Source organism: Podarcis muralis, chromosome 10, assembly GCF_964188315.1.
Source record: "Podarcis muralis chromosome 10, rPodMur119.hap1.1, whole genome shotgun sequence".
NCBI classification, from domain to species: domain Eukaryota; kingdom Metazoa; phylum Chordata; class Lepidosauria; order Squamata; family Lacertidae; genus Podarcis; species Podarcis muralis.
In genome coordinates this window covers 65264577-65291765 of record NC_135664.1, presented here as the reverse complement: position 1 = coordinate 65291765, position 27189 = coordinate 65264577, and the positions used below count along the sequence as shown (strand labels likewise).

The 27189-nt window shown below is 47.7% G+C and overlaps 2 protein-coding genes across 6 annotated transcripts in view; one reads left to right on the top strand and one right to left on the bottom strand.

Annotated features, from left to right (window-relative positions):
• The first annotated feature begins 312 nt into the window (after positions 1-312).
• Positions 313-26928, top strand: DNAI7 (dynein axonemal intermediate chain 7). 5 transcript variants are annotated; one of them, XM_028746693.2, is made up of 16 exons: positions 313-384; positions 873-974; positions 3624-3708; positions 3950-4041; positions 5989-6090; positions 6676-6813; positions 7232-7378; positions 8706-8809; positions 9651-9924; positions 11653-11764; positions 15272-15435; positions 17188-17338; positions 19659-19873; positions 21800-21970; positions 24050-24163; positions 26159-26927. In XM_028746693.2, the coding sequence occupies exons 3-16, from the start codon at positions 3663-3665 to the stop codon at positions 26432-26434; spliced, it is 2106 nt and encodes a 701-aa protein (XP_028602526.2). In that variant the 5' UTR covers positions 313-384; positions 873-974; positions 3624-3662; the 3' UTR covers positions 26435-26927. The 5 variants fall into 5 exon arrangements, with proteins under 5 accessions (XP_028602526.2, XP_028602525.2, XP_077791443.1 ...); XM_077935317.1 differs by lacking the exon at positions 873-974 and adding an exon at positions 1068-1085 and having other exon boundaries at positions 329-384; positions 6676-6804; positions 26159-26928; XM_028746694.2 differs by lacking the exon at positions 873-974 and adding an exon at positions 1068-1085 and having other exon boundaries at positions 329-384; positions 9651-9840.
• IRAG2 (inositol 1,4,5-triphosphate receptor associated 2) overlaps positions 26444-27189 on the bottom strand; it is a 60575-nt gene continuing 59829 nt past the window's right edge. Inside the window, exon 36 of the mRNA XM_077935608.1 lies at positions 26444-27189. Within this exon, the coding sequence (XP_077791734.1) occupies positions 26946-27189 (244 nt within the window). The 3' untranslated portion in view covers positions 26444-26945.

The window sequence follows — 27189 nt, the reverse complement described above, 5'->3', positions numbered from 1 at the left end:
TGGCACTTGGAGGAATCCCAGATCTTTTTAGACCAGTGGTTCTCAACCTGTGGGTCTCCAGATGTTGTTGGACTACAACTCCCATCATCCCTGAGCTCTGGCCTTGCTAGCTGTGGGTGATGGGAGTTGTAGTCCAACCATTCTATGGTATTTATGAGGGTTTCTTTATGCATGTACCTCACTTTCGAACCGGAGGTATGTAACAGTTTTGCGCCTTAGCCCCTTGGGAGAATTTCCTCCCTGGAGAGATTCCAATAGGCTGCAAGCGGAGGGCGGAGCCAAGGGCTCGTGGGCGGGGGCTCGTTGCCTTGGAAACAGAGGGGCGGGGCTGTAAACAACTTTCCAGCCGCCCGGTCTGGGCGAGCAGAAGGAGGAGGCGAGATGGTGAGAGGGGGAAGGGGGGCAGAGGCAGCCCCGTTGGTTTGCAAGGACCCATTTCCACCCCGCTTGCACCCACATCAAAATGGGGGGGGAGGAGTGGGTTGTGTCATTAGCATAAATCTGCATACCCAAATTAGGTGCGAGTCAAATAAATATGTGGAAACCTTAGTGCAATTTCCATCTCCTCCTCATCTGCCCTTTGCAAAATGCTTTAAAGAATCCTTTGACAATTGGCTTCATTATGTTTTATTTTATGAAAATTAAAAATGCATGAAAATTAAAAATCAAAATTTATTTTACGCATGCTTTAAATTCTTCAGAAACATCAAAAATATAATTCGTTTAAACCTGGGGCGTGCTGCCCCCCACCCCTACTCCTGCTGCTACCGCCAGGATTGTGAAAATCTGGACACAAAAGTTGTTGAGCTTTTTGAGCCATTTTTAAGGAAATTCGCCTTCCGACTTGGGTTGGCAAATGTCCATTTCCCCAGACGTTTCAGCGGTTTCCAACCAGACGCTGTTTCCAGCAGCCAAATCCCAGCTACGTCCAGGATATTCCAGACGTAGGGCAACCCTAGCTGCTGCCCCCCGTGGTATATACGTATATATATTTCCAGTTTTGACTGTTTGTTTATGATACCTGCTTTCTTCTGACTTTCTCTCTTCTTTTGCCTTGCAACATTTAGGGTCCAAAAAAGAAAAAGGTAGGTAGGTTGCTAGTTAGGTAGGTAGTCCAGTAGATCAGCTGCGTATTGTTGCCACAACTGCATATAGTTACAACAGCCCAAATGCCAAGTATTGATATTGCATGCTTAATATTATTTCAAGTTTGTATCCTGCTTTTCTGCGAGAAATTATATTAAACACTGCTTGTATGGTCACTTGGCAGAATCAATAATATATATATTGTTAGTGAATAATATATTTCAGTTCAAGAACTGTTTGGTTAAAGGTTGTGGTTATTATTTATAAGGTGGCAATTATTTATATCAGCTTTTCCCAAGCTGGTGCCCTCCAAATGTTGTTGAACTACAATTCCCATCATGCCTGAAGATTGGCCGCTCTGGCTGGGGCTGATGGGAATTAGAGTCCAAAACATCTGGAAGGCATCAGGTTGAGGGAGGCTGGCTTTACATGATAGTTGGCCATGCTGGCTGGGACTTATGGGATGTTCTCCCTCCCTTGGTTACAATTAGCATTTTTTTTAAAAAAGGTTCATTGCCAACTACCTTACCTGGTCACCCTGTCCCTAAATACTTGGCCTAGAATCACAGAAGCACAGACTTGTACAGTTGGATGGGACCACAAGGGTCATCTTGTCCAAACCCCTGCACTCTTTTGCCCAATGTGGGGCTCAGACCCATAACCCTGAGATTAAGAGTCTCATGCTCTACTGACTGAGCTATAGCTCCCAGTGCAATGTTAGGTTTCTGTTATGCCATTGTGCAGTTCTTGGAGTCGCAAGACTCTGTTGACATTCCAGACTGTTGGAAGTCTCACGGGAGACGGATGTTGATGTTACTGGTTTCCTGTTTCTTTGTTCCTTTCGTTTTCTGTCTCTCACAGAGAGCAGGCGCATATTCTTTCTGTCAGCATATTTAGAAATAAATGTAGCAATGTAGCACATATTTCTGTCTCTTCTGCTGCTGTCTGGGTACTCTGCGGAATGGGGAGCATGCCTGAAGCCTCATGCAAAGGCTTAGGTCATTAATCACCATCGGAGGAGATTCCGAAGATATGGCCGTAGGAATAGCCATTTCAGCTCGGTCGTACGGAGGCTCCGACATGCAATATAGTCTTTGCTTTTCATCCAAACTGCTAATGTTAGGTCCTTCATCCAAGCCACCTGCTGCTCCTAGCTAGGAGAGATATGCAGAAGCTCTGGGTCTTAGACAATCCACATTGTTTCACTGGAATTCATCCTGTCATTCTATATCTATATCTATATCTATATCTATATCTATATCTATATCTATATCTATATCTATATCTATATCTATATCTATATCTATATCTGTCTATATGTGTCAACTGGTATGCTCATAATGGAGATTGTTCTGCTTCCAGTCTTCCTCCTCCTGCACTGCTGTGAGCTAAGCCCTGGTTTGGCTTCACTCCTCCAGACAAACCTGTAAACCATGGGTAGCCAAACCTGTAAACCATGGGTAGGCAAACCTGTAAACCATGGGTAGGTAAACTAAGGACCGGGGGCCGGATCCGGCCCAATTGCCTTCTAAATCCGGCCTGTGGACAGTCCAGGAATCAGCGTGTTTTTACATGAGTAGAATGTGTCCTTTCATTTAAAATGCATCTCTGGGTTATTTATGGGGCCTGCCTGGTGTTTTTACATGAGTAGAATGTGTGCTTTTATTTAAAATGCATCTCTGGGTTATTTGTGGGGCATAGGAATTCATTCATTTCCTCCCCAAAAATATAGTCCGACCCCCCACAAGGTCTGAGGGACAGTGGACTGGCCCCCTGCTGAAAAATTTTGCTGACCCCTGCTGTAAACCAAAGAACAAACCTTGGTTAAAGCTCATGGCTTGTCTGGAATGCGACAAACCACAAGCCTTGGTTTGGATGGTATACAAAGGCAAACCGTAGCTTCCTAAACAGCAGAACAGCAGCACTAGGAACTAGAGCAGCAGCAAAGCAGCAGTTTTCTCCCTTTCTCCGCAGCCTTGTTTGTCCGCACTAAAGCCTTATTTTGGCTCTGTGCCACATACAAACCAACTCTGTATCTAGAGATGTGTGTTTCAGTAATGGACAGGGAAAACCACTGCCTCCTTTTCCTTCTAAATTCCTCCTGTTTTGTTCAGTGAAGCTTGCTAAATGGATGGTTTTCAAACAGTGCTCCTGGTAACCGTAGAAGTACCTTTCAAGTTAAATTGTTAGGCAAAACTGTTTGCAATATTGCAATATAGATAAACTGTGTTCCACAAATAAATATCCTTACCCCACATTGGGACTAAAGTAGTTGAGCCCCAATTGTGCTACTGACACACTCTCTCTGTCTGTCTCTCTCTCTGTCCTTTCCCCCCCTAAAAATGTTTAGGGGTGCTCTCCTTTTGACTCAAGAAAATCACCATTTTATAGTTCAAATCGGGGAAAATAAATACAGTAAATGGACAAAAGTACAAAGATTCACAAAATGTTTAGGGTTTGCGTCTCCCTGCATTCCCCTCAGAAAAAAAGCACTGAGAAATAGTAATATATGGTTCCTCCCCTTTTTTAAAATTCAGTCTGCTGGTGGTAAAAAGAAGCTTAGCAAAGCTGAGAAGATGAGACTGCTGAGAGAAGAGGAGGAAAGAAGACTTCTGGAGGAAGGTAGGTAGGGCGTATTTCGCACCATGTTCCCTTGTAAAATTGGTGGAGTAAGAAGGCAGGAAGCTCCATTATCCTTCTGTTTCTGGATATTTGGCTTCCATGACTTTCTCATCCTATAGCCGGTGCCTCATCCTAAGTGTTCATGTTCTGACACAGTCGGTGTGTGCAACAGTTTGCTCCCATTATTAAACTCCTTTCCGTCTCACTGTTGACAATCTCTGTTTCCCCCCCTTTTTTCCAGAGCAGGCCCGAGTACGTGCCGAGCTAGAGGAAGCTGCGCGACTCGAAAAGGAAAGGATTGAACGAGAGAAGACGGAACGACTGGAGGCCAAGGTTAGTGCACACGCAGAGGAAGTTAGACATCGCCTTCGGTTGAGTCTGACCATTCGTCCATCTGTTGTCTACACTGTCTGGTGGTGACAACGGAGGGACATTCCTAGCTCTGCCTGAGATATTGAACCTTGGATATTGTTCGTGAGAGACTGGTGAGCTGCAGCTTTCCCCAGGCTTTGCTTCCGAGTGGCTGTGGTCGGTACCAGGATAACAGGATGATGGTTTTCATGGGATGCGAATAAGGCTGCACAAGTATCAGGCTCGCAGACTCCCCCTCTCCTGTTGTGTGGCTCTAAGGAGTAGGTACATGTCATGGTGCTGTCAGGCAAAGAATGTCCAGAGGAAGGAATTAACTCTTCATTGTCCTGAACACCCTTCAGAAACTGGGTTTTGCCCCTCAAGCCCTTCTAAGTCTGGGGTTGGGCCAGGCAAAATCTACGGTCAGGCAAAGGATCACAGACACCGAGAGACAACAGGGCTGCTCAAGGTGCCCCGACTATAAAATTGGAGAAATCAAGAGATATATAGCCGCACTGGCAGCATATCTCTTCTTTCTCGTCTCCAAAAATGCAAGAAGGGCTTTTATACTCGTCAGAAGCTCGGCTCTGCCCTCGCCAGTCCTGGAACGAGCCTTTTAAAAAGTCCCATATGCTCAGAGACTTTGCGCCTGTTCATTGGGGGATATAGGAAGCCCAGAGCACTTATTCTTTAGATATGCCTTTTATGAAGAGGTGCGTAGTGAGACCATTGATCCCCTGCTGGTGAGGTTTGCTGACCTCCCGGAAAAGCAAAAATTCGACCTTTTCTTGTTAGCAAAGATCATAAGACGACACGGATGGTCGCCAGATTCTGTGTACAGATCTGTAGGCACAGACCATCCCCCGACTCAATCTAGTTTGTCAAGAAAATCCCCAAACGCGGTTCCATGGGTGACTCTGGGTCATCTTTCTGCGGTAGCTTATCTTAAAGTTTTAAGTGTCTATACACTTATCGCATTTATAAATTTTAAATGGTTGTACATTGCTTTAAATGTTTGTTTTCCTTCTGGATTGTACCCCCAAGTGTGTTTTATAAGCTGGTCTCCAACCGTAATAAATTATCTATCATCTATCTATCTATCTATCTATCTAACTAACTAACTCTTCATTGCCAGAAGTACAAGTTAGGAACAGTCATGTCCATCCGTCCTATGTCTCTCAGCTACTCCTACACTGCCCCCAATGAGGCAGGTGTGGCAATAGAGGGACCCCACCCCAGACCTTGGCTTATGTATCTTCGCCACCAGAGCTGCGCACAAGCAGGTGAAGACTATGCCTGCGTGTAACCTCCCTCTGCTCCTCCCTCTTCAGCCCTCTCCTGGTCCTGGGAGACAGCGGAGCATCAGCAGGAAATGTGGAAGCGCTTGACTCCACACCAGCCTGACTTCTCTCTCCCTCCTCCTGCACCTGTTCCTCATTCTCCAATCCTGAAGTTTCTCCTGCCTCTGGCTCTCATCTCCCGGCTGTTGCAGGCTCTCCCAGTTTACGGATCCTTCCTTCCAAGTCCGTCTCCAACCTCCCTTTCTCTTGGTGATCAGTACCTCACCTCCAACCAGTCCCTGGCAATACATTTCCAATGACAGCTTTAGAACAGCTCTGCATCAAACCAGGGATTGCCAACCTTTCCGGACCTGGGACCACATTTGCAAACTGGAGAAGCTGTCATGGGCAACCAAGCACATAAAGCAGCCGAGCACTTGTTTCAGGCCTAATGTAATGGGTTGAGGGAGCACTGCAGGCACCGCCAAGGCCAAGAGCCAGGAGTGATGGGAGTTGTAGTCCAGCAACAGTCACAGGACCATCCGTTCCCCATCATTGAGGCTATGGATTGCTGAATAAATAGCTCTTCAGACAGGTGCTCCTTATCATGCAGGTCAAAATAAGACCAACCTGGTTATGTTCCATGCAGGATCAAGAACGCAGAGGGATTGAACTTTCCGAAATTCATGTTCTGGAGGAAAACTTTCTGACCGCGGCCCAGTGGAAGTCGAAATACAGAGCTCTCGCTCAGGTAGACGTGGGTCTCTCATCACACAGTGTTAATAGCCATAGAATACTTCAGCTCTGGTTTCCTTAAGGGAAAAAAATGGAATCAAAAGCGAAATTTTAAATGCTGGAGATGTCATGCAGCCTCCTGTTAAAAATATAAGTTTATAACAGCAGTGGAAATGGGCAGTCACCTCAAATCTGGGACACCATAAAGCATAAAACACGTTTATCCAGTTGCCTTGATAACTCCCTGTTATGTACTGAGACTAGGATCCAGAATGCAGCAGTCTGATTGGTCCTAGAACAATAGGATCCAGAATGCAGCAGTCTGATTGGTCCCCAGCAGCCACCCAATCCAAGTCCAGGTGGAAGTGAATCCACAACCTGATTGGCCTAGGAGAATCCTGGAATTAGCCAATCACGTGGGGCCCATTGTGTAAATAATGTATATAAAACAGACATTCTGGGGGAGCTTCCATTTCTCCTCACCACTATGAGCTGATTAAAGAGCATGAAATCCACCCTTGACTCCGAGTATATTTCACTCCCTATTAATTGATTTCTTCTTTACGCCACAGTGAGTATTTTGTGTCTTATTTCCTCCTAGTGGAACCACTACACAGGCTGCGATGGGAGCCCAGACCCAACCATCCCCCAGGATATCAATACTTTCATGAGCTTGTGGAAAGAAGACCCAAATAATGACATCCAGCTTGTTATTGCAAAGGGAAACCAGGTGCTGGAAGTAAGTCTCTGTCATTTGGGAGAAAAGGCTTCTGAATAACACCTTAAGAAGTTCCTCCTGGATCAGGCCCACAGCCCATCTAGTCCAGCACCCTGTTCTCACAGTGGCTGAACAGTTGCCTGTGGGAAACCAGCAAGCAGGATTCGAACACAAGAGTGTCCTCCTATCCCCTGTGCTTTCTAGCAGCTGGCATTCAGAAGAATTGCTGCAATAAATGAATGTGTAAGACGCTCACAACACTGTGTTTTTATTGCTCCTTGCCAAATCTACAGGAGAGCAAAACCACCCCCTCTCCTTCTCCCTTGATCTCTAGCATGCAGATTATTATTATTATTATTATTATTATTATTATTATTATTATTATTATTATTATTAATATTTATTATCAACTAACGGAGAAAGTTTAAATGTCTCCTAGCTAATCGAGAAATTAGAATTTTTCATCATGGACACTCCTTTCCACGAGCTCTCTGCGAAGCATATCGCGCAGTACACGGAAACCATCCAGCAACTGCAGTCTCTCCTTCACGACAAATACAACGCAGCCACAGAACAAATGCTGAGGGTAAACAGATGCTGGCATTATTTCAGATCCTTGAGGTTGCCTGTTGCTTCTTACCACCGGTGGGAGAGCCGGGGGGTTGTGAATGCAGCGGCGCTGTGGTCTAAGCCTCTAAGCCTCTTGGGCTTGCCGATCGGAAGGATGGCGGTCCAAATCCCTGCGACGGGGTAAGCTCCCGTTGCTCTGCCCCAGCTCCTGCCAACCTAGCAGTTCGAAAGCACGCCAGTGCAAGTAGATAAATAGGTACCATTGCGGTGGGAAGGTAAATGCGTTTCCGTGTGCTCTGGCTTCTGTCACGGTGTTCTGTTGCGCCAGAAGCGGTTTAGTCCTGCCGGCCACATGACCCAGAAAGCTGTCTGTGGGCAAACACCGACTCCCTCGGCCTGAAAGTGATATGAGCGCCGCAACCCCATAGTCGCCTTTGACTGGACTTAACCGTCCAGGGGTCCTTTACCTTTTACCTTTTAGGAGGCCAGATTGCCTCCACCGGTGCATTTGCACTGTGTAGACCTCCCTGCCACCTCCCTGCTCCTAGGAAGCTGCAAGTTTTCACTTCCTGGGAGGTCAGGTAAGCTGCCTCCAGCCCACCTTCCGCTAGAGCAGCCTTTCTCAACTTGTGGGTCCCCAGATGTTGTTGAACTACAACTCCCATCACCCTAGCTAGCAAGGCCAGAGCTCAGGGATGATGGGAGTTGTAGTCCAATAACATTTGGGGACCCACAGGTTGAGAACTGAAGTGCTAGAGTCTTGAGGGCTGATGCACACATTATGGTTTGTTTGGTTTGAATCGGACCTAAAATGTAATGTGTGTATGGGCACAAGGGTTTAGAAACCTGTATTATCATATGGGCAATACACATCGTAGACCGGATTAGCTGCAGCTACTTGCCAGTTATACCTTGGTTTGCAAACTTGGTTTTGCTCCACCTAATGTGTTGAAAGTACCCCAAAGTAATTGGTGTTAGCACATAGAATCATAGAACTGTAGAGTTTCTGCAATGCAGGAATTGTGCGCCTACAGCCGTTCCTGGGAGGGCTCGAACCACGGACTTTCTGGCTAACAGCCTGACGCACTGACTCATTGCACCACAATGATAGGAAGAAAAATGGGTGGCATCATTTGCAAGGGTCCTGAGAATATGTCAGTTAGAATTCTGGGAGAGTTTATGGCTTTTCTTCCTGTAAGATTGCACTGAGGTATTTTCACTCCTGATTCTCTTTCCGTGAAGGCAACTCCCATTGGTCATTCCAATGCTCTCAAGAAGGGTCTGTGTGCATCACTGATTTGTACGGCAAGCCTCAATTCTCTCCGTTTCAATGTTCCGTGCAGGAAGCCAGCAGCTATGCAGAATCCGAAAGCGGGAACATGGAGGTTGTCATTAAGGAGCAGAATGTTACACTGTGCATTTGGGCAAATCTCAAGAAAGTTCCAAAGTAAGCGTTTGAAGAGGAGAGGGGGCTTGTTGAAGAGCTTTTCTTTTCTCCTGGGAGCCATGATAACACAGTCTGGTCCCATGTCCTGGTCAGGTAACATTTGACATATTGATCAAGTGGAGTCGCTAGATGATGGTTACCTAGGAATTAGCACCAACCTCTTTCGTTAAGGCCAGATGCTCTCTGTTTCAAGCATCTTGAAATCCTGACAAAACAGAAGTACTGTTTTTAGGAGACAGGGGGAAGGCGGGTGTGGGGGATTCCCTGGTCCTGAATGGGGTAACTGTGCCCCTGAAGGACCAGGTGCACAGCCTGGGAATCATTTTGGACTCACAGCTGTCCATGGAGGCGCAGGTTAACTCTGTGTCCAGGGCAGCTGTCTACCAGCTCCACCTGGTACGCAGGCTGAGACCCTACCTGCCCGCGGACTCTCTCGCCAGAGTGGTGCATTCTTTAGTTATCTCCTGCTTGGACTACTGCAACGCGCTCTACGTGGGGCTACCTTTGAAGGTGACTCGGAAACTGCAATTAATTCAGAATGTGGCAGCTAGACTGGTGACTGAGAGTGGCCACTGAGACCACATGACACCATTTTGAAAGACCTACATTAGCTCCCAGTACGTTTCCGAGCAGAATTCAGAGTGTTGGTGCTGACAGTTAAAGCCCTTAATGGCCTTGGCCCAGTATCCTTGAAGGAGCGTCTCCACCCCCATTGTTCAGCCCGGACACTGAGGTCCAGCGCAAGATTTACAAAATAGATGGGGGAAAGATATTGAGATGGGTCAGAGTTTGTAAGAGCGTTCTTGTGGTGCATAATTGTGTCTGCATTCTTTGCAACCAGGTTCCGCAGCCAGATCTTTTACGACGACCAGAGGGAGCCATGGAACGGGTTTGAGCTCCCGAAGGCGCTGGCCATTTGCGATGTGGCGGTGCGCATCTTGCACACCCATTACGACCATTTGTCCCCTTTCCGGACTTTCCCTAGCGAGCCCCCAAAGCTGGAGATGCCACCGATCAAAACGGTGAAATCCGTGAGTAGCGTGGTCAAGAAAGGGAAAAAGGGCCGTAAGCTTGTAGGAGAAGTTAGTCAGGACAGCAAGACAGAACACCTAAAGGTAAGGGTTGGCTGAGGGGGAAGAGGGCATCATAGTGTAGTAGACTGATAAGGGGTAGATTGATAAGAGACAAGAGTTACAAAGCAAATTGCCTCTGTAGTAGGAATGTACGGTTGTTTCCATCGTGGCATTTCACTCACACAGCAGGGACTTCCCCTTATTCTCCGCTTCTGTGGACCCCAAAAATCTATCCCTGAAGTTTCCCCAAGCCTCTGTGGCAGATTTTACCTCAAGGTTCGCCTCTCTCCATATGAACCTACCCGAACTCCGAGATCATCTTCTGAGGCCCTCGTTTGTGTGCCTCCTCCATGAGGGTGGCAACATGAGAACAGGGCCTTTTCTGCAGTGGCTCCCCATTTGTGGGAAGCTCTCCCCAGGAAGGTTGACCTGGTGCCTTCATTATATATTTTTAGGCACCAGGTGAAAACATTCCTCTTCAACCAGGCTTTGGGCTGATTGACCTCCAATGCCCAATTAAATGTGTTGTAGAAGGGGGGATTATTGGTTTGTTTCTGTTCCTATTTTTGTTATGTTCTTTGCAATTTAATACTGTAGTTTTATGTTGTGAACCTCCTAGAGCTCCTGCAGGCCAATCAGGTTGCTGATTCACTTCCACCTGGAGCTGGATTGGGTGGCTCCTGCGGACCAATCAAACTGCTGCATTCTGGATCCTATTGTTCTAGGATTCAGCTCAGTACATAACAATTTTGCTATGGCTAATAGCCATGGATAGACCTGTCCTATGTGAATTAGCCTTGCCCCCCACTTTTAAAGCCATTTAAGCTAACAGTTATCATCACGTCTTCGCCGCATCATGTCTTCGGTTTTGCATTGCGTAAAGAAATCCTTTATTTTGTATGCCCTGAACTTCCTGCCATTAAATTTCATTGGATAACCCTGCATGGTAATATTACGCAGTGGAGTAGGTACTGGCACTGTGAGATTCTGGCCCCCTCCCCCCCCCACTTTTGGGGATGTGTAATAAAGGGGGAACATTTTGCCAACTGGTTTCCACAGTTCTCCAAGAGATATTCTGTACCCTTAGATCTTCTGTTGTGTTTACTAAACTATGTAAAAGAGCACGCAAGACTAAACCAACGAGATCAGGCTCTATATTTCATGAGTCTAGATGGAATACCTGGCTTATGCCAAGGTGTGTGTGTGAAAGAGAGAAATCGGATGAATAAATTTGATATAATGAGGAAGTTAAATATTGCTAAACTAGAGGCTCTCCTTGAGAGAGGTTTAGCAGATGTATTTGTGAGTGGAACCTGGTATCTTGCATCAACGGAGAGTTGGGAATTTCAGGGCAGGGAACTGATCATGTGCATCTACGTGGACATGAAATTAAGGTATTCAAGGAAAATTCAAAAGCTTTAAACAAAATAAGAAAACGTCAGATACCAGTTGAAGTACCTGCAGCCTTTTAGTTTCATTGACATCTATCTACAATATTTATTTATTTTTGCTCTGTAATGGTAAAATGGTTTATTTTTTATATAAAAGATTAAAAAAATAGTTCTTTAAATATGGACGTTCTTAATATTTTGGACATGTAAATTGTGTACTGATAATCTGCACTAGTAAAGTTTACTTGAAAACGACTGCAGAGATGAAGTCAAGACCCTAGCCCTCATTGTGCCCTGAGAAGTTTCCCATCCACAATTTCCCTAACAAAGGATATAGCAGGCCAGCATCTGCAGCAAGGTGTTTGTTTATTGTTTTCAGAGTGCCTTGCATAATTCCTCCATCTCGGAAACGAAAAGCACCAGCGAAGAGGAGGGGAGTGCGAACAAAGTTTTTGACAAGAGCTCCAGCATCTTGAAATCTGTTTCCAGAGGTACTCAGTCAAGCTTTCTGTGTGCTGACTGTTGACTAATGGTGTCGGTTTAAAGCAGAGATGAGGATGTAGTCAAGGAATCATAAAACTATAGAATTGGAGGGTCATCTAGTCCAACCCCCTGCGATGCACGAATCTTTTGCCCCATCCATGTTGGGCTCAAACCCATGACCCTGAGATTAAAAGTCTCATGCTCTACCAGCTGAGCTGTCCCAGGACTGGCCCATGTGTTGCTGGACTCCAGTTCCCCATCGTCCCTGGCATCAATTATACTTTGACCCCAGGAGATGGTGTCCCTGTGGAACACCCCCCCCTTCACACGTCAAGGGGATAAAGAACTACACAACTTTTAGAAGTCATCTAAAGGCAACCGTGTATCAGGAAGTTTTTAATGCTTGATGTTTTACTATGTTTGTATACAGTGGTGCCTCGCAAGACGAACGCCTCGCAAAACGAAAAACTCGCAAGACGAAAGAGTTTTCCGTTTTTGAGTCGTTCCGCAAGACGAATTTCCCTATGGGCTTGCTTCGCAAGAAGCAAGCCCATAGGGAAATCTCCAGGGACCTCTTTTAAATGCTGGTGGTGGGGAGCAAAGCCTTTCGCCCCCCTCTGGCCTTCAGAAGAGGTCCAGGAAGGCCGGCGGGGGCCGAAAGGCTTTGCTCCCCACCGCCAGCATTTTAAAAGCGGTCCAGGATAGCAGGGAATTGCGCTGCGCTTTCCCGCTATCCCGGACCGCTTTTAAAATGCTGGCCGTCGGGAGCAAAGACTTTCGCCCACCGCCGGCCTTCAGAAGAGGTCCTGGACCTCTTCTGAAGGCCGGCGGGGGGCAAAAGTCTTTGCTCCCCCCCGCCTGCCTTCCCAGGACAGCGGAGACTTCTCCGCTGTCCCGGGGCGATCTTAAAATGCTGGCGGTCGGCAGCAAAGCCCTCCTGTCCCCGGAGCTTGCGGGGCGGGAGGTGGGGAGAAGGGCTTTTCTTCCCACTGCCAGCCTTCAGAACAGCCTTCTGAAGGCTGGCGGTGGGAAGAAAAGCCCTTGTCCCCCCCCCCCCCCAGCCTTCAGAAGAGGTCGGGGGACAGACTGTCCCCGGACCTGGTCTGAAGGCGGTTTCCATAGGAACGCATTGATTGATTTTCAATGCATTCCTATGGGAAACCGTGCTTCGCAAGACGAAAAACTCGCAAGAAGAAAAAACTTGCGGAACGAATTAATTTCGTCTTGCAAGGCACCACTGTATATGCTGCAAGCTGCCCAAAGTGGCTGGGGAAACCCTACCAGATGGATGGGGCATAAATAATAATACAGTGGTACCTCGGGTTACAGACACTTCAGGTTACAGATGCTTCAGGTTACAGGCTCCGCTAACCCAGAAATAGTACCTCGGGTTAAGAACTTTGCTTCAGGATGAGAACAGAAATCGCGAGGTGGTGGGGCTTCAGGTAAGAATGGACCTCCAGAACGAATTAAGTTCTTAACCTGAGGTACCACTGTAATTAATAACAATGTTTGCCTTTTTAACTCAGTCATTGCAGCTGATAATTTCTGATACAATCGTACCTCGGTTCTCAAACGATCGAAAACTGGAGGTGAGTGTTCCGGTTTTCAAACGTCCTTTTGGAAGCCGAACGTCCGAAGGAGCTTCCATAGCTTCTGATTGGCTGCTGGAGCTTCCAGCAGCCAATCAGAAGCCACGCTTTGGAAGTCGAACGGACTTCCATTCGACTTCCGAGTTATGACTGTATCTGGAATATATTTACTGATACTTTGCAGTCAATGTTTTTGTCAATGTATCGTGCCAAACATGGCCAGTGTTTGTTCTCCGCTCTGTGATTTCTGCATTGCAGGGGGTTTGACTCAATGACCCTTCTGATTCTACACTTCTAGGATTCTATTTGTATATAAAGCCCGAATCAACTTGGGAGCCAAACAGAGCAGCTTTTCCAGGGCTGCCCTCCCCAACAATAACCTCAAAATAGTGCACAGTTGGAGGTTGGCTGTTTTGAAGTGGGAACAATGAACAATAGCTGGCCAATTTCAATTAGAACCACAGCATAGGTGGATGTGTGGGTTGGGGGCATATGCAGAGTGCCCATTCAACACACCAAACCAGGGGTCAGCAAACTTTTCCAGCAGGGGGCCGGTCCCCTGTCCCTCAGACCTTGTGGGGGGCCAGACTATATTTTGCTCCACAAATAATAATAATAATAATAATAATAATAATAATAATAATAATAATTTATTATTTATACCCCGCCCATCTGGCTGAGTTTCCCCAGCCACTCTGGGCGGCTCTCAATCAAGTGTTAAAAACAGTACAGCGTTACATATTAAAAACTTCCATGAACAGGGCTGCCTTAAGATGTCTTCTGAATGTCAGGTAATTATTTATCTCTTTGACATCTGATGGGAGGGCATTCCACAGGGCGGGCGCCACTACCGAGAAGGCCCTCTGTCTGGTTCCCCGTAGCCTCACTTCTGGCAATGAGGGAACCGCCAGAAGGCCCTCGGCGCTGGATCTCAGTGTCCGGGCTGAATGATGGGGGTGGAGACGCTCCTTCAGGTATACAGGACCGAGGCCATTTAGGGCTTTAAAGGTCAGCACCAACACTTTGAATCGTGCTCGGAAACGTACTGGGAGCCAATGCAGATCTCTCAGAACCGGTGTTATGTGGTCCTGGCGGCCACTCCCAGTCACCAGTCTAGCTGCCTCATTCTGGATTAATTGCAGTTTCCGGGTCACCTTCAAAGGAGCCCCATGTTGAGCGCATTGCAGTAGTCCAAGCGTGAGATAACTAGAGCATGCACCACTCTGGCGAGACAGTTCGCGGGCAGGTAGGGTCTTAGCCTGCGTACCAGGTGGAGCTGGTAGACAGCTGCCCTGGACATAGAGTTAACCTGCGCCTCCATGGACAGCTGTGAGTCCAAAATGACTCCCAGGCTGCGCACCTGGTCCTTCAGGGGCACAGTTACCCCATTCAAGACCAGGGAATCCCCCACACCAACCCGCTCCCTGTCCCCCAAAAACAGTACAAATAACCCAGAGATGCATTTTAAATAAAAGCACACATTCTATTCATGTAAAAACATCAGGCAGGCCCCATAAATAACTCAGAGATGCATTTTAAATAAACGGACACATTCTACTCATGTAAAAGCACGCTGATTCCCAGACCAGATTTAGAAGGCGATTGGGCCAGATGCGGCCCCTGGGCCTTAGTTTGCCTACCTATGCCCCAGACAGTTTGAGTAAGGTCAATAATAAAAGGTCTTTCCATTAACACATCCTCCCTGTAGCTATCCAACACAGATTATAGCCAAAGGCTAACTTGCCACAAATAGAAGGGTATTTACAGTGTACTTTATTTTGTGCTGTCTCACTCCCACAAGTTTGCTGACTCACGCTTGACCAGCTGCAGGGGCAAACACACCCAAATCAACCCTTTCGTGCCCTTTTTCTCTGCATGCATAAACTTGCGTACACTAACAGTGGGTGGGGTTTTCCTCCCCAGTTCACATCTCATCCCTGCGGATCATCGGCATCAGCGAATCCGAACCTTTGGAAGAGCACGTCGTGGATTTGAACCAGTTCATGCCGGTGGGCGGCGTTTACCATTTCGATGCTCTGAAGCTCCCGCCTCAAGCCAAGCTCGTCAAAGGCTGGACCATGGTGGAAGTGAGTTTCATCTTAAGAGGAAATGAGTAGAATTGTGCTTTGCTTGCAAAAAGAGCCCTTCTTAGTTGGATACTGGGTTGTTGGGGGTGGAAGGCAAGGGAGAAGATCCATGAAGACTTGGTAAAGGTAAGGTCCATTAGGTCCAGTTGTGGCCTACTCTGGGGTTGCGGTGCTCATCTCGTTTTACTGGCCAAGGGAGCCGGCGTTCAGCTTCCGGGTCATGTGGCCAGCATGACTAAGCCGCTTCTGGCGAATCAGAGCAGCACACGGAAACACCGTTCACCTTCCCACCAGAGTGGTACCTATTTATCTACTTGCACTTTGACGTGCTTTCGAACTGCTAGGTTGGCAGGAGCAGGGACCGAGCAACGGGAGCTCACCCCGTCGCGGGGATTCAAACCGCTGACCCTCTGATTGGCAAGTCCTAGACTCTGTGGTTTAACCCATAGCGCCACCCGCATCCCTTCATGAGGGCTAGTAACTTCCAATGTTGCAAATGGATCAAACATTGCTCCGCAGGTCTCTAGACATCCTTTCCATGTTTTATTGGCACACTTGGATTCTGGAAAAAGGCATTTCCCCTTAATATTTCTCCTCAATCCTCTTCTCTGGCATCTGCCACGCTCCTGTTGCTGTTAGCCAGTACACTGTTCTCTGAGCAGCTAGCCAGGTGGGCTGGTAGAGGAATGAGTTCAAGGTACTGGTGTTCAAATTCCTAGACAGCTTGGGACCAGGATACCGAAAAGATGGTCTCCTGTGCTCTGCAGGAGAGGGAATCTTCCAGATGCTGCCTTATCAGAAGGTCTGTTGTGCCCAACGTAGGAACTTGGCCTTTAACTAGGTGGCCCCTTACCCTTTGAAACTCCCTCCTACTATGTACCAGACAGGCGCCATCTTTGCTGTTGTCATTTCAAGGCCTGTTGGGAAACCTTCCTTTTTGTTATGTACTGAGTTGAATAGGATCCAAAATGCAGCAGTCTGATTGGTCCTAGAACAATAGGATCCAGAATACTGCAGTCTGATTCGTCCACAGGAGCCACCCAATCCAGCTCCAGGTGGAAGTGAATCCACAACCTGATTGGCCTACAGGAGAATCCCGGAATTAGCCAATCACGTGGGGCCCATTGTGTAAATAATGTATATAAAGGAGACATTCTGGGGGAACTTCCATTCCTCCTCACCACTATGAGCTGAATAAAGAGCATGAAATCTACTCTCGACTCAGAGTTTATTTCACTTTTTAAGCAGCCTTTTAAGTGGAGATTTTAAAAATCTCATTTGGTATCTGTATTGGATTTGAAATTCATTGTTTTTAATGAGATTTTTCTTTTTAAAAACGTGTTTATATATGAAGGATTTGTTTATATATATTCCTTTTATTGTGGATTTCACAGTTCTGTTATCGTGAAGCGGCATCACGGGAAGCGATTCATAAATGAAATTTGGCAGAGGAGGGAGATTTGGGTTCTTCTCCAGCTTAAGTTTTGATCTGGAGGGGGAAAAATGTTTTGAGCTTTAGCCCCTCACATCTGAAATGAGCGGCTCAGGCTACTGAAATTTGTACTTCCAAGCCAAGAAATATATTTGGTTGCTTGGGAATGCGAATCAGAAGTGAGCCCGACTCGCTGGGTGAAATAGGTCCATTTTTCAGACCGCAGTGACATTTCACGCTGCAAAATCAAAGACAACTGTAGACAACTGAGTAATTCTTAACAAACATGACTGTTGCGTCTTTTCTGCTTTTTGCCAAAGGTGCTGGACACAGGCTTGGAGATCTATCCCTACGAGGCAACATGTGACGAAAACGAGGATCCTTCTTCCGTGACTGTTGGGCTCACAGTCCGACTGCTTGACAGCGTGATCTATTTCGAAGAACCTCTGATTGCAAGATGGGATGCCAAAGGTCTGATACGTCCATAAACGGCTGATGCAACCAGTTGCTCAATTCCAGCCTTTATCTACCTGGTGACGCCAATGGAGGGGTAGAGCGTTTGCAGGGGGAGAACTGGCGGATCGGGATTGCTTAACCCTTTCTCACCCCGTCAGTTCTCCTCTGCCACTCTTTCTCCATACAATTATTTTTCACCTCCAGCTGCCTTGCAGGTTACAAATAGGCCTCTGTGTGTGTGTGTGTAGAAATCAGTATGAGTTGCACACCTCCTCCAAGAAAAGGGTTAAGCACCTCCTGCCCACCTCCCCTCCAGACCTCCAAATGATGTCCAGAGGCATTTCCGGTAAAGTGAAGATGATAGACAGCTAAAACCTCTGTCTACACTTTGCAGTGCGTTTGAATGCTTTATTAAAAGGATAGAAACAATACAGTGGTACCTTGGGTTACAGACCCTTCAGGTTACAGATGCCACTAACCCAGAAATAGTACCTTGGGTTAAGAACTTTGCTTCAGGATGAGAACAGAAATCGTGCTGCGGCGGCAGCGGGAGGCCCCATTAGCTAAAGTACTGTCTCAGGTAAGAACAGTTTCAGGTTAAGAATGGACCTCCGGAACGAATCTAGTTCTTAACCCGAGGTACCACTGTATACTGTTTCAGAATGAGCAAACAACGGAGGGGGAAACAGCTTTGCATGTGCCACAGGCAGGCGTCAGACGTGCAACATCGGGGAACATTTGTTCTGAACATCTTGAGGGAAGGGAAGGATGGCAGAGAATGTGCTTTGCTAGTTTCTGTCCCGGGGGATCGCCAAGTAAAATGGGGGTGAGGAACAAATTCTGGCCAGTGAGCTGGATAGTGACCATACCACCCCCTGCAGGTCATTTTAAAGGTTGCCCACCCATCAGTTGCTGAGATTAGAACGATGTCAGATGACCCAGAGTAATGTTTTGCCTTCTGAATAATATCCTCTGCATCACCAGTTTGAATTCAGACCAGCAGTGCAAAGCTGTTATTGTAGCTTCCGGCCTTCCCGTAAGCGTTGATCCAAGCAGGGCTTGCTAATCAGCATTGACAGCAAGCCCCACTTGCAAAAGGAGCAATTGAGAATGCACAGTTCTTGGTCGATCCTTTGCAGCCATAACTCTATCTGCCCCACTCCTGCTGTCACATGTGGGGCAGATGGGCTGGGGAGTGGGGGATTGGCCTCGTGAGTCAAGCTGGGACCTGTGCCCGGTCCAGTTTTGTCTCCAGGTTGGCATTTGCCCACTGCTAAGCTGAAAGGACCTGGTTAATAATAATAATAATAATAATTTATTATTTATACCCTGCCCATCTGGCTGGGTTTCCCCAGCCACTCTGGGTGGCTTCCAACAGAGCACTCAAATACAGGTTTCAGGTGAGACCTCTCTGAGACCCCCGGAGAGCTGCTGCCGGTCTGAGCCGACATTACTGGGCTATATGAGTGAGACACCTGATGTGGTATCAGGCAGCTTTCTACATGCTCTCCGTGACTCCATGCCTTTTGGGGTATCATAATAATAATAATTTATTATTTGTACCCCACCCATCTGGCTGGGTTTCCCCAGCCACTCTGGGCGGCTTCCACAGAGACCAAAAATACACTAAAATGTCACACATTAAAAACTTCCCTGAACAGGGCTGCCTTAAGATGTCTTCTGAATGTCAGGTAGTTGTTTATCACTTTGACATCTGATGGGAGGGCGTTCCACAGGGCGGGGGCCACCACCGAGAAGGCCCTCTGCCTGGTTCCCTGTAGCTTTGCTTCTCGCAATGAGGGAACCGCCAGAAGGCCCTCGGTGCTGGACCTCAGCGTTCGGGCAGAATGATGGGGGTGGAGATGCTCCTTCAGATATACTGGACCGAGGCCGTTTAGGGCTTTAAAGGTCAGCACCAACACTTTGAATTGTGCTCAGAAATGTTGTTGTTGTTGTTTAGTCGTTTAGTCGTGTCCGACTCTTCGTGACCCCATGGACCAGAGCACGCCAGGCACTTCTGTCTTCCACTGCCTCCCGCAGTTTGGTCAAACTCATGCTGGTAGCTTCGAGAACACTGTCCAACCATCTTGTCCTCTGTCGTCCCCTCGGAAATGTACTGGGAGCCAATGTAGGTCTTTCAAGACCGGTGTTATGTGGTCTCGGCGGCCGCCCCCAGTCACCAGTCTAGCTGCCGCATTCTGGATTAGTTGTAGTTTCCGGGTCACCTTCAAAGGTAGCCCCACGTAGAGCGCATTGCAGTAGTCCAAGCGGGAGATAACTAGAGCATGCACCACGCTTCCTCAAACAAAACCCTCTTCCTTTGTTCCTTTGAAAGCGAAATATTGGAGAACGGATGACATAGGGGATGTGGTGTACAACATGCAAGAGAAAGAGATCGCTTTCAAAATGAACGGCTTCTTCACCGTAACACTGATGCAGGATGCTCACCTCAACATGCCCTACCAGTCGTGGGAACTGCGGCCCAATGGGACCGACGAAGCCTTCCTCACCATCCTCACCACCTTCGCTGAGGTTCAGATTCAAATCAAGGTACGCAGCTACATCCTGTAGCCCAATTCCGTCGGTATGTTAACTGGGAAGGAAGTCCTGCACAATGCAATGGGACTTAGGGCCGTAGAGGTTGCAGGATATTTCAGGGGTCTTTTTAAAAATAAAAACTTTACTTCTTTCTTCTTCTTTTTTAAGAAAAAGTATTCCTCTAGCCCTTTTACTTGTGGCCATACAAGGAAAAATAGGTGTAGGGACAATTCTACCCAACTTCTTACCCAGTACATTGAGTGGTTAATGTGCATAACAGCCGGCCATTGTGCACATTCACCAGGCCTCATGTAGAACGTGCCCATAATCTGTCCATTAGGTTGTGAACCGCCCTGAGATCTATGGATGAAGGGTGTCAAACAAATTTAATAAATGAATAAAATAAAATAAAGGGGGAATTGTGCACATTTCCCAGCCAATATGCACAATCTCCAATAGGTGTGTGATCAGGGGAGGGATTGCAAGAGTTTAGCTTCCCAGTGGCCTGTGCTTCCCTGGCAGATAGATGCCAACATGTATATCCTATCTGCCCTGCATACTGATTGGTAAAAGGTAAAGGGACCCCAACCATTAGGTCCAGTCGCAGACAAATCTGGGGCACGGAAATGCCATTTACCTTCCTGCCAGAGTGGTACCTATTTATCTACTTGCACTTTGACGTGCTTTCGAACTGCTAGGTTGGCAGGAGCAGGGACTGAGCAACGGGAGCTCACCCCGTCGTGGGGATTCAAACCGCCGACCTTCTGATCAGCAAGTCCTAGGCTCTGTGGTTTAACCCACAGTGCCACCTGCGTAGTGGTTCTTAAATTTATTATTTACATCTGCAATGTAAAGTTAGGTACAGGGTGGCCACCTGTATCTTTTTACGGTCAGGGGTCCTGAATTGGCTGGCAGTACATTTTTCAGCTGCTTTTGCCGCTGTGCCACAACAGAACTATTTTCTCCATTCGACTTTCTGTCGTGGGCTTGTTTGCATCCTTGCCCACATCAGAGACTCTGGGAGAGAAGGATGTGGCACACCGGCTCCTCTCTGAAAATAGCCAGGAATGTGGAATCTGTGGCTTTCAAGGTGTTGCCTGTCTGCAACTACCATCATCTGTGACCTGTGGCCTTGCTACGCTGGGGCTGATGGGAGTTGGAGTCTTAACAGCACTGGGCATGCTGCAGATTCGCCAGCTGGCAATGCGATATTCCCCTATACTCCAGAAGTAACCCTTCTCTGCGGTAAGGTGGAAAGTGCCCTTCCATCTTCTATTTGGGAGGGTAGAGGAAGAAGTATAGCATCTAGATCAAGGGAAGTAATAGTGCCACTGTATTCTGCTCTGGTCAGACCTCACCTGGAGCACTTGTGTCCAGTTCTGGGCACCACAGTTCAAGAAGGACACTGACAAACTGGAACGTGTCCAGAGGAGGGCAACCAAAATGGTCAAAGGCCTGGAAACGATGCCTTATGAGGAACGGCTAAGGGAGCTGGGCATGTTTAGCCTGGAGAAGAGGAGGTTAAGGGGTGATATGATAGCCATGTTCAAATATATAAAAGGATGTCATATAGAGGAGGGAGAAAGGTTGTTTTCTGCTGCTCCAGAGAAGCGGACACAGAGCAATGGATCCAAACTACAAGAAAGAAGATTCCACCTAAACATTAGGAAGAACTTCCTGACAGTAAGAGCTGTTCGACAGTGGAATTTGCTGCCAAGGAGTGTGGTGGAGTCTCCTTCTTTGGAGGTCTTTAAGCAGAGGCTTGACAACCATATGTCAGGAGTGCTCTGATGGTGTTTCCTGCTTGGCAGGGGGCTGGACTCGATGGCCCTTGTGGTCTCTTCCAACTCTATGATTCTAAGTGTGCATTGGCTGCCAGATGTTTACGGCATGATGGCAGCAAACTGATGATAACCCTTGCTTTGCTCCCGGAGGCAGCTCAATCAGTGTATGTTAGCTGGAATCACCACCATGGAAGACACCACTCTTCTTTCTGACCTGAGAGGGGTGTGGATGAGCCCCCTGGCTCTCACCATTGCTCTGAAGAGGGCTGGAATGAACATCTTCCCGGAGGAATACTCTCCTAAGTACGTCTCCATCAACAAAAAGGTAAGAGACCAGGGCTAAATGTCCATTCATATTTTACTTTGGGTTGCAATGCCTCATTTTTCAGAAGAGTCCAGGGCAGCATACAAAAAAAGCGTGAATGGAAACGAAAAGCTGAGCTGCCAAATAGATGATGAGGAAGGTCAAAACGAACCTTGAGTGGAGAAGGCACTTTAGCCTAAAGTATCGCTGTGGGTTAAACCACAGAGCCTAGGGCTTGCCGGTCAGAAGGTCGGCGGTTCAAATCCCCATGACGGGGTGAGCTCCCGTTGCTTGGTCCCTGCTCCTGCCAACCTAGCAGTTTGAAAGCACGTCAAGGTGCAAGTAGATAAATAGGTACCACTCTGGCGGGAAGGTAAACGGCATTTCCGTGCGCTGCTCCGGTTCACCAAAAGCGGCTTAGTCATGCTGGCCACATGACCCGGAAGCTGTACGCCGGCTCCCTTGGCTAATAAAGCAAGATGAGCATTGCAATCCCAGAGTCGGTCACGACTAGATCTAATGGTCAGGGGTCCCTTTACCTTTACCTTTTATCATTGGAAATTATGCAAACTCTCAACTACAGATGGAGAATTGCACCCATTCAGCATTCTTAAGCAATCTGAGCTGATTCGTGTTTAGAATGGATTTTGCAATGGATTTTATAAAGAATGAACCAAATGCATTTTGAAGGGTGTATTTTAGGATAAAATACATTGAGAAATGCGTGCATTGAAACCCCCCCCCCCCAATATTTAAATATATTCTGTGCTAGAATACAGAACTTGCCGTATTTTTCACTCTATAAGATGCACCAGACCATAAGACGTACCTAGTTTTTGGAGGAGGAAAACAAGAAAAAAAATATTCTGAATCCCAGAAGCCAGAACAGCAAGAGGGATCTCTGCGCATGAAAAGCAGCGATCCCTCTTGCTGTTCTGGCTTCTGGGATAGCTGCGCAGCCTGCATTCGCTCCATAAGACGCACACACATTTTCCCTTTTTAGGAGGGAAAAAGTGAGTTTTATAGAGCAAAAAATACGGTAGATATGAATTTCTGTAGCCCCACCAGCCTGAGCCAGCATGGCTCCATTATCCAAGGGTGGTGAGAATTGTTGCCCAGCCAAACCTGGAAGGCCAGAGCTTCCTGCAGCTCTGCCCCATCCTCCTTGCCTTTATATGTTTTTGGCATCTGTCTGTCTCGAGAGACAATGGAGCGTACCTCCATGGGAGAAGTCAAACTGAAGTGACCTCCCGGGGGTGCAAGGCTAGGCAGTGTATACGGAGGTCTTTGGGTGCCCAGATGAGAAGACCCCCATCTCAGCCTCACTGATGTGAAAAGCAGAGCAAGACATTTAGTAGCAGCCTGGCTGCAGGAATTGTTGGAAGCTGGTGTACAAGGTGCCCTCCAACTGTCTTAGGGACTCCACTCAGGATTTGTATAGGGTTTTCTCCCGAGCCTTTTCTTCTCCCAAAGATACCCCAAAAGGCAGTGGAGGTTTAGGGTCAGAGTTTTCCTTCTCCTAGATGGGCTCCATTCCCAGGTTGATGAGCCCCATCTGCCCTTGACTTCCTTCTACAGCGTGTACAGAAACCACCTTCTTGACCACTGGACCCACTATTGGTCCTGTCTGCTCAATCCGCCGGAGCCTGTCTTTGCATGTTATAATAATAATTTATTATTTATACCCCGCCCATCTGGCTGGGCTTCCCCAGCCGCTCTGGGGGGCTTCCAACAAAATATTAAAATACAGTAATGCATCAAACGTTAAAAGCTTCCCTAAACAGGGCTGCCTTCAGATGTCTTCTAAAAGTCTGGTAGTTGTTGCTCTCTTTGACATCTGATGGGAGGGCGTTCCACAGGGCGGGTGCCACCACCGAGAAGGCCCTCTGCCTGGTTCCCTGTTATAACAAGTAAACATAGAGTGGTGGTTTGTGTTTTCATGCCTCATGTTGAGAGCGATGGCCAACATTGATTTTATTGATCTCGGGGCATCGAGTTTAACAGAGCACAAGATCCCACCTTTCATTAAAGAGAGACAATGTCGAACGCTTTCAGGTGGAGAGGTGTTTCAGTCTTCTGTTTCTATCTTCTTGTTTTTAGACACTTTTAGCAGAAATCACCAGTTACCAGCAAATGGCACTCATCGCATCTTCCTTTGCCTTCAGCTGGAGCAAGTGGAACTTGCTGAGCGGAGAGGAAAATGTGGTCTTCAAGGTACGTATGGGCTGTGCTACTTTTGGTTTCGTTTTCAAGCTCCCTCCTTGCATTCTACAAACAGGAGCAGGTAGCTTTCATGTGCCTTGCCCTCATCTCCTGTGCAGGTAGGTAGCCATTGGTGGTCAGGGGCAAGGCAGGCAGGGAAGACCACCTGGTAGAGGCATTTTGCCCTCTCAGAATTTGGACATAGACACCCAGTGCTGATGCCAGTGTGCTATCATCGCTAACCCTGCATCAGGGATCAGAATGGTGCCTGGCTTCCCCTTTGCACTCTGGGAAACACAGGGTTAAGCAAACCAAACTTGGGTCTCCAGCTGCTTTTGGACTACAATTTCCATCATCCCTGACCACTGGTCTTGCTTGATAGGGATGATGGGAGTCCAAGAACAGCTGGAAACCCAAGTTTGGGAAACACTGGTTTAAACCATGGTTATATAGCATTACGTGAGGGATGTGGGTGGCGCTATGGTCTAAACCACAGAGCCTAGGGCTTGCCGATCAGAAGGTTGGCGGTTCGAATCCCCACGACAGGGTGAGCTCCCGTTGCTCGGTCCCTGCTCTTGCCCACCTAGCAGTTCGAAAGCACGTCAAAGTGCAAGTAGATAAATAGGTACCACTCTGGTGGGAAGGTAAACGGCGTTTCTGTAAGCTGCTCTGGTTCGCCAGAAGCGGCTTAGTCATGCTGGCCACTTGACTCGGAAGCTGTCTGCGGGCAAACGCCGGCTCCCTCGGCCTATAGAGCGAGATGAGCACGCAATCTCAGAGTCATCCGCGACTGGACCTAACGGTCAGGGGTACCTTTACTTTTATATAGCATTACATATCTGCATCAGTGCTGTAATTCACATTAATCAGGCGCTTTCGGGTTGGTTACAAGAGCAAACCTGGTTAGCACTAACGATGAAGATGCCAGGCTGTATACAATGCTTTGGGGGGAAATGATGGTTAAGGGGGTACATACAAGGAGGAAGCTTATCAGTCCATAGAAAGTGTTCGAAAGAGACATTTCAGGAAGCGGGGGGGGGGGGGGAGCAATTTGTACCAGTCCAGGTTCTGGACTGCAGCAATAGGGCAGGTGGGGGGTGGCGGTTTCTTAGCATAGCTTTCTGACAAGGAAGCCTACAGGAATGCCTAGAACAGGCATAGGCAAACTCGGCCCTCTAGATGTTTTGGGACTACAGTTCCCATCATCCCTGACCACTGGTCCTGTGAGCTAGGGATCATGGGAGTTGTAGTCCCAAAACATCCGGAGGGCTGAGTTTGCCTATGCCTGGCCTAGAATGTAGGGATTAGGGGATGGCAGTGCTGACACCTAGCAGAGAGTGTGAGTGTGCAAAGCTTGTTTCAGCCTTCAGCAACTGAAACCTGACTGCTACACACCACCAGCTCAAGGGCTATCCCCTCCAGATGACTGCAGTCCCCATCATCCCCAACCCTTGGCCATGCTGCTGGGGCCAATGGGAGCTGGAGTCCCACAGGTTAAAGATAAAGGGACCCCTGACCATTAGGTCCAGTCGTGACTGACTCTGGGGTTGCGGCGCTGATCTCGCTTTATTGGCCGAGGGAGCCGGCGTACAGCTTCCGGGTCATGTGGCCAGCATGACTAAGCTGCTTCTGGCGAAGCAGAGCAGCGCACGGAAACGCCGTTTATCTTCCCGCCGGAGTGGTACCTATTTATCTACTTGCACTTCATGCTTTCGAACTGCTAGGTTGGCAGGAGCAGGGACCGAGCAACGGGATCTCACCCTGTTGCTGGGATTCGAACCGCTGACCTTCTGATCGGCAAGTTCTAGGCTCTGTGGTTTAACCCACAGTGCCACCCGCGTCCTGTCCCACAGGTTAGCCCCTCTGAAAAAGGAAGATTTGGTGCCACCCTCCAGCCCCTCATTTTTCCAAACAAACAAACAAACAAACAAACAAACAAACAAACAGTACTACTTCCAAGCCCATCAGGTTATTGGCTGTAACAACTCCTGCCTGTCCTGTCGGTAGATCTGCGAACACCTTACAAAAGAGCCAGTATGGGATAAGGAATGGGCCCTCCTGATGTTCAACGGGCAGAGAGCTCAGAGGCTCCAGCTCACCGAGGAAAGTGACAACTTCTCAAAGAATATAGCAGAGGACACGGAATTCCACTCCACCCTTTACCACCTGATCAAGGACTTTGGCAGCGAAGAAGCAATGGAGAGAATTAGGCAGGCCCACCACCTATTCATTGACGTCGTGTACCAGCTGCTGCTTTCTACCAAGCTACTAACGTACTCTTGAGAAGCCACGCACCGCTTAAGAACTTTATTGAGTCGAAGACACTCCCGTCAATAAAATAAGAGCTTGACGTTTGCGATAGGTTCAACATTTCAGATGCATTTTTTCCTCCAGAAAAATAAATAAATACCTTACTTTGTAAGCTGTTTGTGGACAAACTATATTCACTCCCAAGTGTTTCCTAAAACATGTTTCCTAAGAGCTTGCAGCTTCGGTACAATTTGGGGGAGGGAGGGAAGAGGGACTTTTAAAAATTCAGAAGGTGCCAGAAAGCATCAAACTGTGTTTCGTTTTGAACTGAATTACCAGGAAATAACTTGCAAGGGCAGGGCCTCCAGAAACGTCGAAATGCTGTATCTGTAAGCTGCATGGGGACCTTGGATGATGTTGAAAGTTCAGAGAGCTTGAAGTATTATCTACCCCTTTGCACCTGCCCATTGAAAACCACATGGCAGGACGGCTCCCCATCTTTTGATGTCCAAAAGGTATCTCATCTTGCACTCCCACCAGTGAATTATACGGGAGGTGGAGCTTGGTGCTGGAGGCGAGTATATGGCCACAGCAGCTGCTGCACGGATGTCCAAGCATCTCCTGTCCCAACAGGGGCTCCTTCTGCTGGCTTCTGGAAGGAGAAGCCCAGGAGGAAGGTGGAAAGAACAGCAAGCAGCACCACTGCAAAGATGGAGACGAAGAGAGTCTTGCTGGTCCTGCAGATGGCAGTCTGGAGAGAGGAGGCCCAAGAGAACAACCTGCTATAC